Source organism: Anabrus simplex, chromosome 2, assembly GCF_040414725.1.
Source record: "Anabrus simplex isolate iqAnaSimp1 chromosome 2, ASM4041472v1, whole genome shotgun sequence".
In the NCBI taxonomy this organism is placed as follows: Eukaryota; Metazoa; Arthropoda; class Insecta; order Orthoptera; family Tettigoniidae; genus Anabrus; species Anabrus simplex.
In genome coordinates this window covers 773,766,629-773,783,203 of record NC_090266.1, presented here as the reverse complement: position 1 = coordinate 773,783,203, position 16,575 = coordinate 773,766,629, and the positions used below count along the sequence as shown (strand labels likewise).

General features: G+C 39.6%; 1 protein-coding gene across 6 annotated transcripts in view; it reads right to left on the bottom strand.

Annotated features, from left to right (window-relative positions):
• The window catches only part of LOC136864451 (allantoinase, mitochondrial), a 238,709-nt gene that overhangs the window by 144,770 nt on the left and 77,364 nt on the right, over positions 1-16,575 (bottom strand). For all 6 annotated transcript variants that reach the window (XM_067141458.2, XM_067141461.2, XM_067141460.2 and 3 more), the window contains exon 4: positions 5,776-5,890. In XM_067141458.2, coding sequence (XP_066997559.1) covers positions 5,776-5,890 — 115 coding nt within the window. The remainder of the gene's footprint in view (positions 1-5,775; positions 5,891-16,575) is intronic.

Below are 16,575 nucleotides of genomic sequence, written 5' to 3'. Positions count from 1 at the left end.
GCTGGGCAGAACATAGTTTAAAGATGAAGCCTTGGTTACACCCGAATTATTAAGTCAACTCCACGAATATATGCAAATGGGCTTAAGAACAAACACTATGCAACTCATGAAATGTTGCTAGAGCTTGATGTTACGCCTGTTTAAAGCATAATCACAAGCATTAACATGAAATATTACACTCGTAAAAGAGAGAAGTCTGGTGTGCATTATCCAGATGCTGCACTGCTGATCCCATTTTCTTCTAGAACACTTTGAACACTGTCTGCTACCAAACAATTTTCAAAGAATTTGTGAATTAGTTTGATGACTTTAAGCTTTGAAATTACTGTTTTTAACAGAATGGTTTCATTTGTTGCATCTCATATATGTATGACTGAAATAGTTTTTTGTAGACAAGAAAATCTGAGAGGATTTGTTGCTACAAGGTTCTTTCGACTGATGTTCAAACACTGCAAGTCATGAGAGGAAGTAGTGTTTTACCTCCTTACACCTGGCAGGAAATTAAAATGAAATATGACACATTATGTACATAAGGGATCTTGATACCTAACTTACTAAGACACCCACATAACAACAAGCAACATTATGACCATTTATATTGGATTTATAAATTTACTCATTCGGGACAAATATTTCAGATTCTCTACGGGAATCAACATCTATATCATCTGATGGCCAAGCAGGCATACATTTTTGGTGGTGAGACAAAGTCTCTCATAGTGCATTGGCACTGCCGGTGGCTTCAAGTAGCCTACGCAATGGCCTCCATGATATGCACTAGCCATGCGTCTTGATAGGTGTGCTAGGTACCAACTGACGAGCCTAACCTAGCACACGGGGGCGAAACGCTGGCAACCAGGAATGAGTTAGCTGGAAAAATTTTAATGTCCAATTACGGACCATTTACATTGGTATTATAAATTTACTCATTTGGGACAAATATTTCGGATTCTCTATGGGAATCAACATCTATATCATCTGATGGTCATGCAGGAATCAATTTTTGGTGGTGAGACAAAGTATCTCATAGTGCATTGGCACTGCCGGTGGCTTCAAGTAGCCTACACAATGGCCTTCACGATATGCACTAGCCATGCGTCTTGGTAGGTGTGCTAGGTACCAACTGACGAGCCCAACCTAGCACACGGGGGTGAAACGCTGGCAACCAGGAATGAGTTAGCTGAAAAATTTATAATGTACAATAACGGACCATTTATATTGGTATTATAAATTTACTCATTTGGGACAAATATTTCAGATTCCCTATGGGAATCAACATCTATATCATTGATGGCCAAGCAGGCATACATTTTTGGTGGTGAGACAAAGTCTCTCATAGTGCATTGGCACTGCCGGTGGCTTCAAGTAGCCTACGCAATGGCCTCCACGGTATGCACTAGCCATGCGTCTTGGTAGGTGTGCTAGGTACCAACTGACGAGCCCAACCTAGCACACGGGGGCGAAAAGCTGGCAACCAGGAATGAGTTAGCTGGAAAATTTATAATATCCAAATAACGGACCATTTATACTGGCATTATAAATTTACTTATTTGGGACAAATATTTCAGATTCCCTATGGGAATCAATATCTATATCAACTGGAGTGTGTATCGTAGAGATAGGATAGGAATGGTGGGAGGGGGAGTATTCATTCTGGTGAAAGAAGAATTTATAAGCTACGAAAAAGTTAAAGATGAGAATCATGAAATTCTAGGTGTAAGACTCATTCCTAAAGATAATAGGCAACTTGATGTCTTTGGAGTGTACAGACCGGGAAAGGGTAGTGCTGACACGGATTCAGAATTATTGGATAAGATAATCAGCTACGTGGGAAACGACACGGAAAGGAATGTGATTATAGCGGGAGATCTTAATTTACCAAATGTCAATAGGGAAGGAAACGCAAATGACAGGAAGCATGACCAACAAATGGCAAATAAGCTAATATGGGAAGGGCAGCTCATTCAGAAAGTGACAGAAACAACTAGCGGGAAAAATATCCTGGACGTAGTGATGATAAAACCAGATGAGCTCTATAGAGAAACCGAAGTAATAGATGGTATTAGTGATCACAAAGCTGTTTTTGTCGTAATTAAAAATAAATGTGATAGAAGGAAAAGTTTTAAAAGTAGGACTATTAGGCAGTACCATATGGCTGATAAAGCAGGCATGAGGTAGTTTTAAAAAAGTAATTATGATCGGTGGAAAACGGTAAATAAGAATGTAAACAGACTCTGGGATGGGTTTAAAGAAATTGTTGAGGAATGTGAAAACAGGTTTGTACCTGTAAAGGTGGTAAGGAATGATAAAGACCTACCTTATTATAATAGAGAAATAAAGAGACTAAGAGGGAGGTGCAGATTGGATAGAAATAGAGTTAGAAATGGCTGTGAAAGTAAGGAGAAATTGAAGGAACTTACTAGGAAATTGAATCCAGAAAAGAAGTCAGCTAAGGATAACATGATGGCAAGCATAATTGGCAGTCATACAAATTTTAGTGAAAAACGGAAGGGTGTGTATAGGTACTTTAAGGCAGAAATAGATTCCAAGAAGGACATTCCAGGAATAATTAATGAACAAGGAGAGTGTGTATGTGAGGATCTTCAAAAGGCAGAAGTATTCAGTCAGCAGTATGTAAAGATTGTTGGTTACAAGGAAGATAGAGGAGGTGACTATTGCTAAAGAAGTATTAAAATTTACATATGATAACAATGATATTTACAACAATATACAAAAGTTTAAAACTAGAAAAGCGGCTGGAATTGATAAGATTTCTGGGGATATACTAAAGACAATGGGTTGGGATATAGTACCATATCTGAAGTACTTATTTGATTATTGTTTGGTTGAAGGAGCTATACCAAATGAATGGAGAAATGCTATAGTAGCCCCTATGTATAAAGGAAAGGGTGATAGACATAAAGCTGGAAATTACAGGCCAGTAAGTTTGACATGCGTTGCATGTAAGCTTTGGGAAGGCATTCTTTCTGATTATATTAGACATGTTTGCGAAATTAATAACTGGTTCGATAGAAGGCAATTCGGTTTTAGGAGAGGTTATTCCATTGAAGCTCAAATTGTACGATTCCAGCAAGATATAGCAGATATTTTGGATTCTGAAGGTCAAATGGACTGTATCGCGACTGACCTGTCTAAAACATTGGATGGGGTGGAACATGGGAGACTACTGGCAAAAATGAGTGCAATTGGACTAGACAAAAGAGTGACTGAATGGGTGGCTTTATTTCTAGAAAATAGATCTCAGAGAATTAGAGTAGGCAAAGCTTTATCTGACCCTGTAATAATTAAGAGGGGAATTTCTCAAGGCAGTATTACTGGACTTTTATGTTTTCTTATATATATAAATGATATGAGTAAAGGAGTGGAATCAGAGATAAGGCTTTTTGTGGATGATGTTATTCTCTATAATATTCTCTATAATATTCTCTATAATAAATAAGTTACAAGATTGTGAGCAACTGCAAAATGACCTTGATAATTTTGAGAGATGGACAATAGGCAATGATATGTTGATAAATGGGGTTAAAAGTCAGGCTGTGAGTTTCACAAATAGGAAAAGTCCGCAGAGTTTTAATTACTCCATTGATGGGGTGGAAGTTCCTTTTGTAGATCATTGTAAGTATCTGGGTGTTAATATAAGGAAAGATCTTCGTTGGGGCAATCACATAAATGGGATTGTAAATAATGGATACAGATCTCTGCACATGGTTATGAGGGTGTTTAGGAGTTATAGTAAGGATGCAAATGAGAGGGCTTATAAGTCTCTGGTAAGACCCCAACTAGAGTATGCTTCCAGTGTATGGGACCCTCACCAGGATTATTTAATTCAAGAACTGGAAAAATTCCAAAGAAAAGCAGCTCGATTTGTTCTGGGTGATTTCCAACAAAAGAATAGCGTTACAAAAATGTTGCGAAGTTTGCGCTGGGAAGAACTGGGAGAAAGGAGATGAGCTGCTCGACTGAGTGGTATGTGATTGAAATAATAACATTAAGTTATTTATTAGACCACCTAATCAATACAAAATCGTCTTGGATGATTTACATAAATTTGTTAACTAATAGTGGTACATGTTTCGCCTTCCTTGAAGGCATCATCAGCCATAGTCTTAACCTTAAATTAAAAATAAGCATCTAAATAACATGTAATAATGAAATGAATTTTAAAATCTTGAAGATATTTGAAGTAAAATAACATTAAAAATAACAATGATGGTTTAAAAAATACAATGTGATGAGATATAATAGTGGAAGTATTAACAAAATTAACATTAGAAGGCTGCTAAAATAAGTGCAATGGATAAAACAACCGACTGTTATACAACAAGTAGTAAGATTGCAAAAAAATAAAGTTGATAGTCTGGCGGTTATAATTAGACGATGGCGAAAAATCGTATATAATCAAAGTAAAGAAGTGAGAATAAAAGTCAAAGTTAGTCGAGAGATCCGAAGTTAATCATGATCTTGATGATAAAAGACGAAAGTCAGAGGCATATGGTGAAGTTGTAGAACACGTTGATGATATGAAGTTGTAGAATAGAAGTTGAAGAACAGTTTCAAATAGGATCTCTATGGACCATCTCAAAATTTGAAGTAATGCTCAAATGTTGTAAATTGTGAGTTTGTAGATATTTTAGTTGAAAAACTTTGGATCTCTCGACTAACTTTGACTGTTATTCTCTCTTCTTTACTTTGATTATATATGATTTTTCACCATCGTCTAATTATAACCGCCAGACTATCAACTTTATTTTTATGCAATCTTACTACTTGTTGTATAACAATCTGTTGTTTTATCCATTGCACTTATTTTAGCAGCCTTCTAATGTTAATTTTGTTAATACTTCCACTATTATATCTCATCACATCATATTTTTTAAACCATCATTGTTATTTTTAATGTTATTTTACTTCAAATCTCTTCAAAATTTTAAAATTCATTTCATTATTACATGTTATTAAGATGCTTATTTTTAATTTAAGGTTAAGACTATGGCTGATGATGCCCTCAAGGAAGGCGAAACATGTACCACTATTAGTTAACAAATTTATGTAAATCATCCAAGACGATTTTGTATTGATTAGGTGGTCTAATAAATAACTTAATGTTATTATTTCAATCAAATATCATCAATACGGACCAAAAATGATATTTATTACGTGTAATGAGTGGTATGTTCCGAGCTGTCAGGGGGAAATGACGTGGAATGACATTAGTAGACGAATAAGTTTGAGTGGCGTCTTTAAAAGTAGGAAAGATCACAATATGAAGATAAAGTTGGAATACAAGAGGACAAATTGGGGAAAATATTCATTTATCGGAAGGGGAGTTAGGGATTGGAATAACTTACCAAGGGAGATGTTCAATAAATTTCCAATGTCTTTGAAATTATTTAAGAAAAGGCTAGGAAAACAACAGATAGGGAATCTGCCACCTGGGCGACTGCCCTAAATGCAGATCAGGTTTAACTTGATTGATTGATTGATTGATTGATTGATTGATTGATTGATTGATTGATTGATTGATTGATTGATTGATTGATTGATTGATTGATTGAACTAGACTGAGCCAGTATCAAACCCACCAACTAGGGCTCATGAAACCAGTGCTCTACCAGTATGAGACATTCAGCCTGATTCTAAACAATTAATTATAATACAGTTGCTCTAAAAAAAAAAAGAGGCACACGCATATATATCTCTGCTAATGAAGAAGTCGTATTAGTTCATTCCACCTATGAAATAAGCAAATTTTACCTGATTGCCAGGAATAACTCCTCCCCAGAATGCCACATCAACATGAACTTGACCCTCTGCTGCAGCTAGTTTAGTTTTCAGATTTTGCACTGTTGTTGTAGGAGGTATTGAATTCCTGGAATAATAATCACATCATTACTAACTGAAATGGAAGAAAATAAACAGAATAAACATTACAATTTTTCAGTTTACACTGACATACCAAACATCATGAAATATTTTTGCTTGATGCATTTATTAATGTTTTTTGCTAGTGGTTTCACGTTGCAATGACACATCAATGGTTTTCGGCGACAAAAGGATGGGAAAGGAATAGGTTTGGGAAAGTAGTAGTCGTGGCCTTAATTAAGATAACACAGCACCAGCATTTGCCTTGTGTGGAAATAGGGAACCACAGAAAATCACCTTCAGGTCTGCCAATAGTGGGATTCAAAATTACCATCTCCCAAATGTAAGCTCACAGCTACATGAACGTAACCACTACTTGATGTAGATGTTTCAGGGAAGGGAGTTTGTAGCAAATGTTAAGTTGTGATACTACCCCAAGACATATTTAGAATGCCAAAATCTTGTTTAATTGTGATGAGGAAATCATGTCATTCATGTTGAATAGTGGTCAATTGCTAAGGGCAAGGTCCTTATCTGAAGTCAAACAGGGCATGATAGTGGGTTCCAAATGAATGGGACTTTCAATTTCTGGAGTTATAGAGCATTCTTGAGTGTCACCTCTGTTTTGAGAATATGTCATTGAAGGCACTATGATCCATCGTAGACAGTGTAGCGGCCAACCATGGTTACAAACTGGGCTCTACAGGACTGGAAACACATGGCACGCTCCCGCTCTTCCAAGTCAAGATACAAGTTGTTTCAGGCTAATGGTTGGATGTGAGCTGGAAACCCTACATTCCAATTATAACAATTCATGGTACAGGTGGTTAGTCTTTCTGTACTGTTTATTTATTTATTTATTTATTTATTTATTTATTTATTTATTTATTTATTTATTTATTTATTTATTTTATTCATCGCATGGCTTTTAGTGGCAGGACAGTCTGAGGACCTATTCAGCTCATCTGGTGCAGGTCATTCTATTTGACATCCATGGGCGACCTGCACATCTGGATGTGGGATGATGATGGTAATGAGGTATGGGGAGGGTGAGACCCAGTGTTGGCGCACAGCCTACACTTGTTGAATAAAACCAAGGGGTCTACTCAAGGCGTAACATCCCGATCTGATGGATGAGTCACCATTGACAGCGTCATATGCCCTCACTTCACTCAAACACTGTGGAGAGATTTGGAATTGTAATCAGACTTTTTGCATACAATCTAGTGAGTAGAAATTGTACACCACCACCTTTTGTACCCCTTCTGATGGTGAAAATATTTTCCACCAACGGGACTCGAACCAGCTAACCACAGTATCAGACCATATAGATTTGATGCCTGAATGATTATGGCCATTAGGTGGGCTTTTCTGTACTGCTGTATGGTATGTACTTATATGACATGAGTTTGGTCCACTGGTCTGCTAAACTACATGAAAATGATGGCCGCTACAAAAAGTCCTCCTTGGTATCCTTTGCAGCCATTCATTGACCTCATGAATCTTGACAATGATCAGATAATCCAATAGAATAATGCACCATCGCACTGGTCAAGGTTGTCCACGACAGGTTCCAGGAACCTTCAAGAAAGATTAAACAAATGGTACAGCAACCATATTTTCTCTGTATAAACCTAATAAAGCATTTACAGCACATGGTGAAGAGGGCCACTCATATCCTTGATCCTTCACCTGTAAATACAAGGGAGTTGTAGGAAGCAATGCAGAAAAATGTGGCTTAACATCTATAACAAAATTATCACCCGCTTGAAGAATTTGTGCATGTTAAGCTGCTGCTGCACTTCTCCAGGCTCAAGGGGGGCCAACATGCTATCAGACAGGTATCCCACGACTTTTAGTATACCAATAGTCCACATATGTGAACTTCACCCTTGTTTACTTGTGATGTCATGCCAAACATTTCTCTCCACATAAAACAGTAAAATACACAGTTCAAAAAAATTAGGGGAACATGTTTTATAACGCCTGGTATGTGAACGTTAATTTGGTAGATGGGGTTCCAATGGTTGTACGGCATACCTTGAGATCTTAGCTACACAGGGTATGTCAAATCAAAGTTATTCCACCTTATCAATACTTTATTCTACAAAGTGTTTAGAATTATTTACATTAAAAAACAGTACCAGTTTCAACCTGTAAATAGGTCATCATCAGCTGTTGGTGAACCTGCTTAATAGCAATTGTACACAATAAAACATTACTAAAAATTAATTAAACAAGAATGCCTTATTGTAATATAATACTAATGTTAAGATATATATACATATGTTACAATTAAAGGGCTTTGACTTGCTGGAGTCCCATTCAAATATCTATGCTGTATGTCAACTCTGTCAAACAAGATATATACATATGGTACAATGGAGGGCTTTGGCTTGCTGGAGTCCCAGGAAGGCCACATATTACAAAAACTGTATAGCTGAGAGGTTAAAAATAGGTTACAGTTCTTAGAAAATAAAGGGTCACTGAGGTTTTGGTGTCAAGTTCAAATATCTATGTAGTATGCCAACATTATGTCCAACTGTTGTATAGATAGAATCAAGGTGCATTGTTGGGCTGCAATTTTGTGGGGAATGTTGCATTCAGAAGATTGAGGTTCTGTAACTTGTTTAACAGGTACTATGTTCATTCTTAGTCTATGTCGTTGCTGATACATGCTAGTTTTCAGGATCCTTGTTGAGGCATATCATGCTATGTATGACATACTGAAATGAAAGAAAGTAGGCTGATTGAGCTCCCCTCTTCATACTTGCATTTACACTCAGATAAATTCAAAAATCTGAGAATGAAAAAGGAAGTAGGAATTAGAATTGTTACGGGGTTACCCGTGGACCAGCAGAGGTGAAAGAAGGTGCCGGCGTGAATGGGTCTAACTACAAAATCAAAGTTAATTTAAAATTTTAACACAGGTTATATTTTTTGAATTTCAACAATCAACAACAAAACTTTAACAACTTTTCACTTAGTGAGATAACAATGACATATCAGGTACCATGACAAGGTTTATACAAGGCAAGAACACCCAACATTTAGTGACTGTTTAGTAATCCGGGCTTCCAGCCCCTCGCTTCACAATTTGTGAGCACTCAGCTCAGAATTTACAAAGGCACAATTTTGGACCAGGGCAGAAATCCCTCAATACAATGGAGCACTAGCTCCATACTCACAATATCAAGCCTCCCAGAGGCACTATTACAACACTAGAAAAAGAGCTAACGTGCTCTCACTTCTCAAGCCTACTCAAGGCAATATCAGAAAATTACAATTACTTGCCATCAAGGCATAACTAACAAACTTTGAAACAGGGGTATCAAGTACCCAACCTATTGGGCCGTAGTAGAAAAGAACAGGAGAAGTAAATGGCCCGAAACACCAAATTGAATGGAGGCGTGTACTTGCACTCCTAAATATGCATTCTTAAAACCTAAAAGGCACTAGGCCGATGAAATAAGGGCTATTCCCAAACTATGGAGGTGACTCGTATAAGAATAATTTAAGACATTATGGAAAGGAAGAAAACCAGTTACAAAACGTAGTCACCTCAAACCAATATGAAGGGGAGCTCGAGAGGGTGTATCACTCTCTATCCCCGATTCACAGTTAAAGATTTATGAAGTTATTAGATAAGCCGGCAGAAGTTACATTTACAGAAAAGTCGGTTACATCGTTAAAGTTTCAGACTTATCCCTCGGGTTAAACTGCGGACCTAGCAAGAAATAAAGATGTTAAACGGCCATTACCTTGCTGAAGAACTGCTGCCTGATGAAAGAGGCGCCTCCCGCCTCCTGCTTGACACACACACTAAGTTAGATGTTGATCAAATGGCCAAGAGACGTGAAAATCCGCAGTTTATAAACCCTCGGGGAAGGTTCGAGACCTTTCATGAATAAATTAGCACCACCCTCTCGATTTTATTGGCTAACTTAAAGTTACACACCAAATCGAAGAAGAAGCCTGTGATAGGCAGAAAATTAATTACAGAAATTAGGGATTGGCTGAATTCAAAACTGGCGGAAAGAAAAGATCAATACTGCCAACCCAAAAATGAAGGAACATAATTTAGTAAAAAAATAACTTATAAATATAAAAGTTCTTTAAAAAAAGTTCTTCTACTTTGCACCAGGGTGCATGATCATAGTTTATTAGCAGTGACATCTGTTGAAGAAAGTCCAAACTTCTTGGTGAAGAGCAAACAAAACAAGTAGAAATTCATACAGTACATGAAACTTCAAAATAAGAAAATTACGTCCAATTACTGTAGTGACATCTTCTAAGTAATGGTTTTTATTAGGTCCAGTTTCAAGTTCACTGTTCCTCCTGTAGAGGAGTTCTTTTAGGCGCAAGGTTTAAATGTGCGGCGTAGAGGTGTACCTCCCGGTACAGATCTCCCCCCCCAAATGTTCTTCCAAGGGGTGACACAGAAGAATTCTGAAAAAAATTATTATTTAACTTTGAAGAAGAAAAAAAATTTCTAATTTTTTAAAAAAAGTATTCCAGTAGCAACTAGTTAAACTTCAGCTTTAGAGTGTCTTTGTTGCAATATACTTTGAAATACATGTTAATAATTTTGACGGCAAGTACTGCCGCCACTGCCGATATCCAGTTGAGGTCGCCCGGACCCCTCAAGTACCCTCAGATACACCTCTCCCGCTACTATGAGAGGGGTAGTCGTGGTGGAGGACGCCGCAGATCAGAAGTGTATTTAAAGTCCCCCGATGAGTTGGCTGTAGGGGCGCCACACTTCAGCCTTTGCCGGGAGATGGACTCCGGCGCGCCGTACACAGGTAGACTTCACGCGAGTGGAGTGGGCCCGTACCCCACCTTAGTGGTGGTACGGCGACGAACGCCTGCGGGTGCACTGAAACAGTAAGATCTCGGCGACAGAAAGGTGTTGTTGGTGACTTGAGAATAGAGGGTACGATCTTTACTAGTGACGCTGAGGACTGGGCGGCGCGAAAGGCTTCAAATGCCAAAAGTGTGTATATGCAGGAGACGGAGGCTTGGTAATGGCCACTCAGGAATTGACGGCAAGAAAACCAGAGGGAAAGATCGTACATACAAATCATATACCTAAAGAAAGGAAACCATAGTGCAGAAGGCCTTAAAATAAAAAAATATAACCTTCAAAGCTCCTGCTAAATTGATTGGGAAGTTAACAATGAAGTTACACAGGTTTTATTTGTGAGATGTGGACTCTAAAGATCCTCTCCGTGGCTGGATTGCTCACCAGTAATGTAACGGGAGTCAGGAAATCTAATATGATGCACGGCACATGAAATCTGGAGGCAAGCTTGCCCGCGGGAACAAAGTTTCTTACCATGACTTGATCTCCTGCTCTTAAATTGGTGGGCCTCCATCCACGATCATACCTTTCCCTAACCTTTTCATGAGAAACTTTAATATTGGCTTTAGCCTTCTTCCATAGATCTCTAATATTATCGGGATCTATTGTCTCTGGTAGAATATAATTAAGAGACCAAAGGTTAGAGAGCGGCGTGTTAGGCACAAATTTCAACATCAAAGAAGCAGGAGTGAACTTATGCGATTCATGAACTGCAGAATTCAAAGCAAAGGCCAACCAATGCAGGGACGTATCCCACCTAGAATGATCTTCATGATGATAGGCAATTAAAGCCGATCTCAGATTACGATTGACCCGCTCAGCCAACGATGGTTGAGGATAATACGCCGAAGTAGTTACATGAGAGATGGACAGATCAAAACAGAATTTACGGAAGAGATTGGATGTAAATGCCTTGGCATTATGAGAGACTAAATATTGACACGGACTAAAAGAAGCAAAGATGGAATTTAAACAAGAAATGGTGGACTGAGCGGTAGCCAGCTTAGTCGGAAATAACCAGGAAAATCTTGTGAAACCATCTACACATACAAGAATGAATTTGTTGGCATTCCCCTTTGATTGGGGGAAGGGTCCTACGTAGTTGATATAGAGGCGTTCCATGGGGCGCGACGCTTGATGAGAAGATAATAGCCCTAGCTTAGTGGACATGGTGGGTTTGCTATACAAACAAGATTTACAAGCTTTTACCAATTCGCGAATTTCACCGTCCATACCTTTCCAAATAAACATCTCCGGGATCTTTTCTCGAGTTTTGAAGATGCCTAAATGCCCCCCAATGGGGTCTGATGGTGGTACTTGAAGATCATAGGTACAAGAACAGCTGGAACCACAACTTTCATCTTTTGATCATGCCTCGACAGGCAACATAAAACTCCATTCCTCAACACGTAAGGGACAACATGTTCCCCAGAAGAAAGGGTTTCCATAATGGGAGCCAGCACTGGATCTTCGCGTTGATATTTTTCAATGTCCCTAAACAACATGAGGGCATCAGTTAGAATGGCATTAATGCCCAAAGGTATGGCCGTGGGAAGAGAAGAACTATCTTCCAATTCAGAGGTCTCCACACCATTAGAAAACATACGGCTTAGTCCGTCCGCCACAACATTTTCAGATCCTCTTATATGCCTAACATCAATCTGGAAGGCCGAAATCCTGATGGCCCATTGGGCTATACGACCAGTACGAAGCGGCCTAGCTAAGACCCAGCTTAAGGCTTGGTTATCTGTTTCCAAGTCGAACTTGACGTGTTCCAGGTAGAGTCGGAACTTCTCTAATGCAAATAAGACTGCCAAACATTCAAGTTCATAGATGGAATACTTGGCTTCTTGAGCCGATAGTGTCCTAGACGCATAGGCGATGGGTCGCCTTCCAAGTTCAGTCTCTTGAAGAAGCACTGCAGCCACCGCCGCCGCGTCGGTTTGAACAGTGAATTTCTTTGAGAAATCAGGCATAGCAAGAACAGGGGCATTACAAAGAGCTAATTTCAGGTCTTTGAAAGCGGCTTGTTGAGAAGGCCCCCACTCAAATATGACGCCTTTCCTGCGAAGTAAGTTCAAGGGCGCCGCTCTGTTACCAAAATTAGGAATAAATTTCCTGAAGAAATTCACCATGCCTATGAATCTGGCAATACCTTTGATGTCCTTAGGAGGTTTGAAATTGCGGATGGCCTGTGTTCTAGAATGATCAATGGAAACACCATCGGGTGACACAATATGCCCTACAAATGACATGGAAAGCTTAGCAAAGGCTACTTACTTAGATAACTTCACAGTTAACCCTGCCTTACGAAGGCGATTAAGGACCTCTTTTAGATGGTCAAGGTGTTCTTCAAAGGTCTCAGAAAATACGACTCAGTTCTGCTCTCTCCACTCACCCTCGCCCCATGTCTGACTCTCCCATATGAATAACTATTGGGGGTTTTGTTCTTTACTCCATCGCTGTTTCCTATTATGGGAATTATTTAATCTAATATACTACATTAAGCATCTATGTTAATTGTATCTGTACATTCATTTGTTAAGGCCACTCTTTTCTTCTTTATGTATATTTGTATTCCTTTTTTTATGCGATCTGGATCGTTTTCCTCCTGTCTATCCCTTTTTCCTTTCCCCTTTTTCCTCCCCTTTTTTTGGTTCACTGCTTATGCTTCTTTGTTTCTGCTTTCTGTTTCTGCTGCATTGTTCTATGAGTTCCTGGGAAGGTGCCTCTCTGGGACAATGTGGGACTCTCTTCTCATCTCTTGGATTATCGCAACTCTCCCCCATCCTTCGGATTTTTTTTTTTTTTTTTTTTTTGCTAGGGGCTTTACGTCGCACCGACACAGATAGGTCTTATGGCGACGATGGGATGGGAAAGGCCTAGGAGTTGGAAGGAAGCGGCCGTGGCCTTAATTAAGATACAGCCCCAGCATTTGCCTGGTGTGAAAATGGGAAACCACGGAAAACCATTTTCAGGGCTGCCGATAGTGGGATTCGAACCTACTATCTCCCGGACGCAAGCTCACAGCCGCGCGCCTCTACGCGCACGGCCAACTCGCCCGGTCCTTCGGATTTTCCCGGTGGTGGGAATATGTTACAGACTCTCTACAACATCAAGGCCTTTATATTTTTCTTACCGTCTGCCAACCTCCCCGTTCTACTGCTGCTATACTTTCATCGTCTACACGCTCGTTCGGCTCATCACTGACTGTGCTGCTCCCCTCTGCTCCTGCTTCTCCGCCGCTACGTTGTGCGTACGTACTCTACGTTCTAGTAACTTCTGGACTCGCCTTTCTACCACCTATATAAGCGTGCTCCTGCATCTCATCGGACGGTCAGATATCGAGTGTGAATATTCTGGAGTGGAGAGAGCAGCTTTATTCGCAAGCAGCTGGTCCGTTGCGATATTTTAATCAATCATTTTGAAAATGCTACACTGAAATTCATCGTACTGCTGGGTGAGCAAAAATCTTAATTTCAGCATGTTTGGTGCTTTCTATTAAAGACTTAAAGATTTGATGTTTTACTACAGCATGCCCTTCAGGCCTTGATTCCAACCAAATCTTGCAGACTGATGTCTCTAGTTGTTTTCAATTTCACGTGGTGGACTTATCATGGACAAATGTTAGAAGTGTTATCACTTCAAGAACTCTTTGCTTGGCAGCGCAGTGTACACGCTCACTGTTAACTTTATAGGATTAAAGCAGCCTGAAATCCGTCCTTCTCCCTCCCTCCTCTGTCTGTCTCATTTCCCCTGTATTTACCTGTTTTCACGGTCTTAATTCCTATCTACTATTTGTAACTTACAGTTACTACAAGTAGGGTAACTCAAAATGTTTGTTTACATAATTAATAAACCTTGATATGCGCACCATTAGTGGTGCGACAGACATCTAATCAGTATTCCACTTCTGTCCAAGTGTTCTGCAGCATTGTAGGCGTAACATTTGCGATAGCTGCACAAAAGCGATGACGCAGATCTGGTAGATCACGAACTGGTGTCTGCTACACTTGATTCCTGACAAACCCCCACAGGAAAGAATCAAGTGGCGTAATGTCGGGGCTTCTAGGGGGCCAAGCAATTGATGGACTACCTCTCCCAATCCAGCGATCTTGGAACTCACGATTCAAGAAATCCCACACAAATTCCACATAATGGCATGGTGCACCATTTTGCTGAAAGATCACATCACGAGGAAGTTGTGGCAAAACATACTGCTATAATATTTCTAGGTAACGAGTTCCGTTAACTGTAGGCTCCGCAAAGAAGAATGGGCCAATAAGCCTGTCCTTCAACAATCCAAACCACATATTCATTTTCGGAGAGTCCTGTTCCAACTCTATCACTATGTGGGGAGAAGGTCAGGTCCCCATATGCGGCAACTGTGCTTATTTAAAATGCCGGAAATATGGAATGTAGCCTTGTCCGAGAAACAGACCGAATCGAGGAATGCCTCATTTCATCAATTTTTGCCAGAATTGTCTCCGCGAATGCCTTCCATAGCGGCCTGTCCTGAGGTTTGATTTTCTGACGAAGCTGCAGTTTGCACGCCCGTAGGCGCAACCTTTTGTGGACGATATCGTGCACTGTTGAATGAGGTAACTGTAACTGCATACTTGCTTGTCCAATTGACTTACGAGGGCTCCGCTTGAAGGACTCGCGGATTAAATCAACAGTAGCCTCTGAAACTGTGTGCTTGGCGTGGTGGCCCGACATCAACAGCAAGGTCCCAGATTCTCGAAGGCACCTGTCCCATTTCATGATTGTTACGTAAGTGGGAACATCATCAGTTGGTAACAGTCCATACTCACGCCGAAATCTATGTTGTACTAGTGTAACAGATTTTATCTCCGTGAGCGAAACCACACAGAAGACCTTCTGTTGTGGAGTCCACATGGTTACTGGTGCGCTTCTCGTGAACAATGCAGTTATTCGCATGTGCATGCGGTACCACCGCCACTGCAAGCAAACACAGAAAACATTTTGAGTTACTCTAGATGTTAGAAACAAACTGCCAATAAATATCTCCATTATTTCTCAAGTTATTAAATTTTATATTATTGTACCTTTAACCCGGACACCTTGTATTTGATTATTGTTTGCATGAAGGACCCATACCAAATAAATGGAGAGTTGCTATAGTAGCCCCTGTGTAAAAAGGAAAGGGTGATAGACATAAAGCTGAAAATTACAGGCCAGTCGATTTGACACGCATTGCTTTCGGGAAAGCACTCTTTCTGATTATATTAGACATGTTTGCAAAATTAATAACTGGTTTGATAGCAGGCAGTTCGAGTTTAGGAAAGGTTATTCCAGTGAAGCTCAACTTGTAGGATTCCAGCAAGATATACCAGATATCCTGGATTCAGGAGGTCAAATGGACTGTATCGCGATTGACTTATCTAAGGCATTTGGTAGGGTGGATCATGGGAAACTACTGGCAAAAATGAGTGCAATTGGATTAGACAGAATAGTGACTGAATAGGTGGCTATATTTCTTGAAAACAGTACTCAGAGAATTAGAGTAGGTGAATCTTTATCTGACCCTGTAATAATTAAGAGGGAAATTCCTCAAGGCAGTATTATTGGAACTTTACGTTTTCTTATATGCCAATGATATGAGTAAAGAAGTGGAATCAGAGATAAGGCTTTTCGCAGATGATGTTATTCTGTACAGAGTAATAAACAAGTTACAAGATTGTAAGCAACTGCAAAATGACCTCGATAATGTTGTGAGATGGCAATGGTATGATGATAAACGGGGTTAAAAGTCAGATTGTGAGTTTCACAAATAGGATAAGTCCTTTCAGTTTTATTACTGCGTT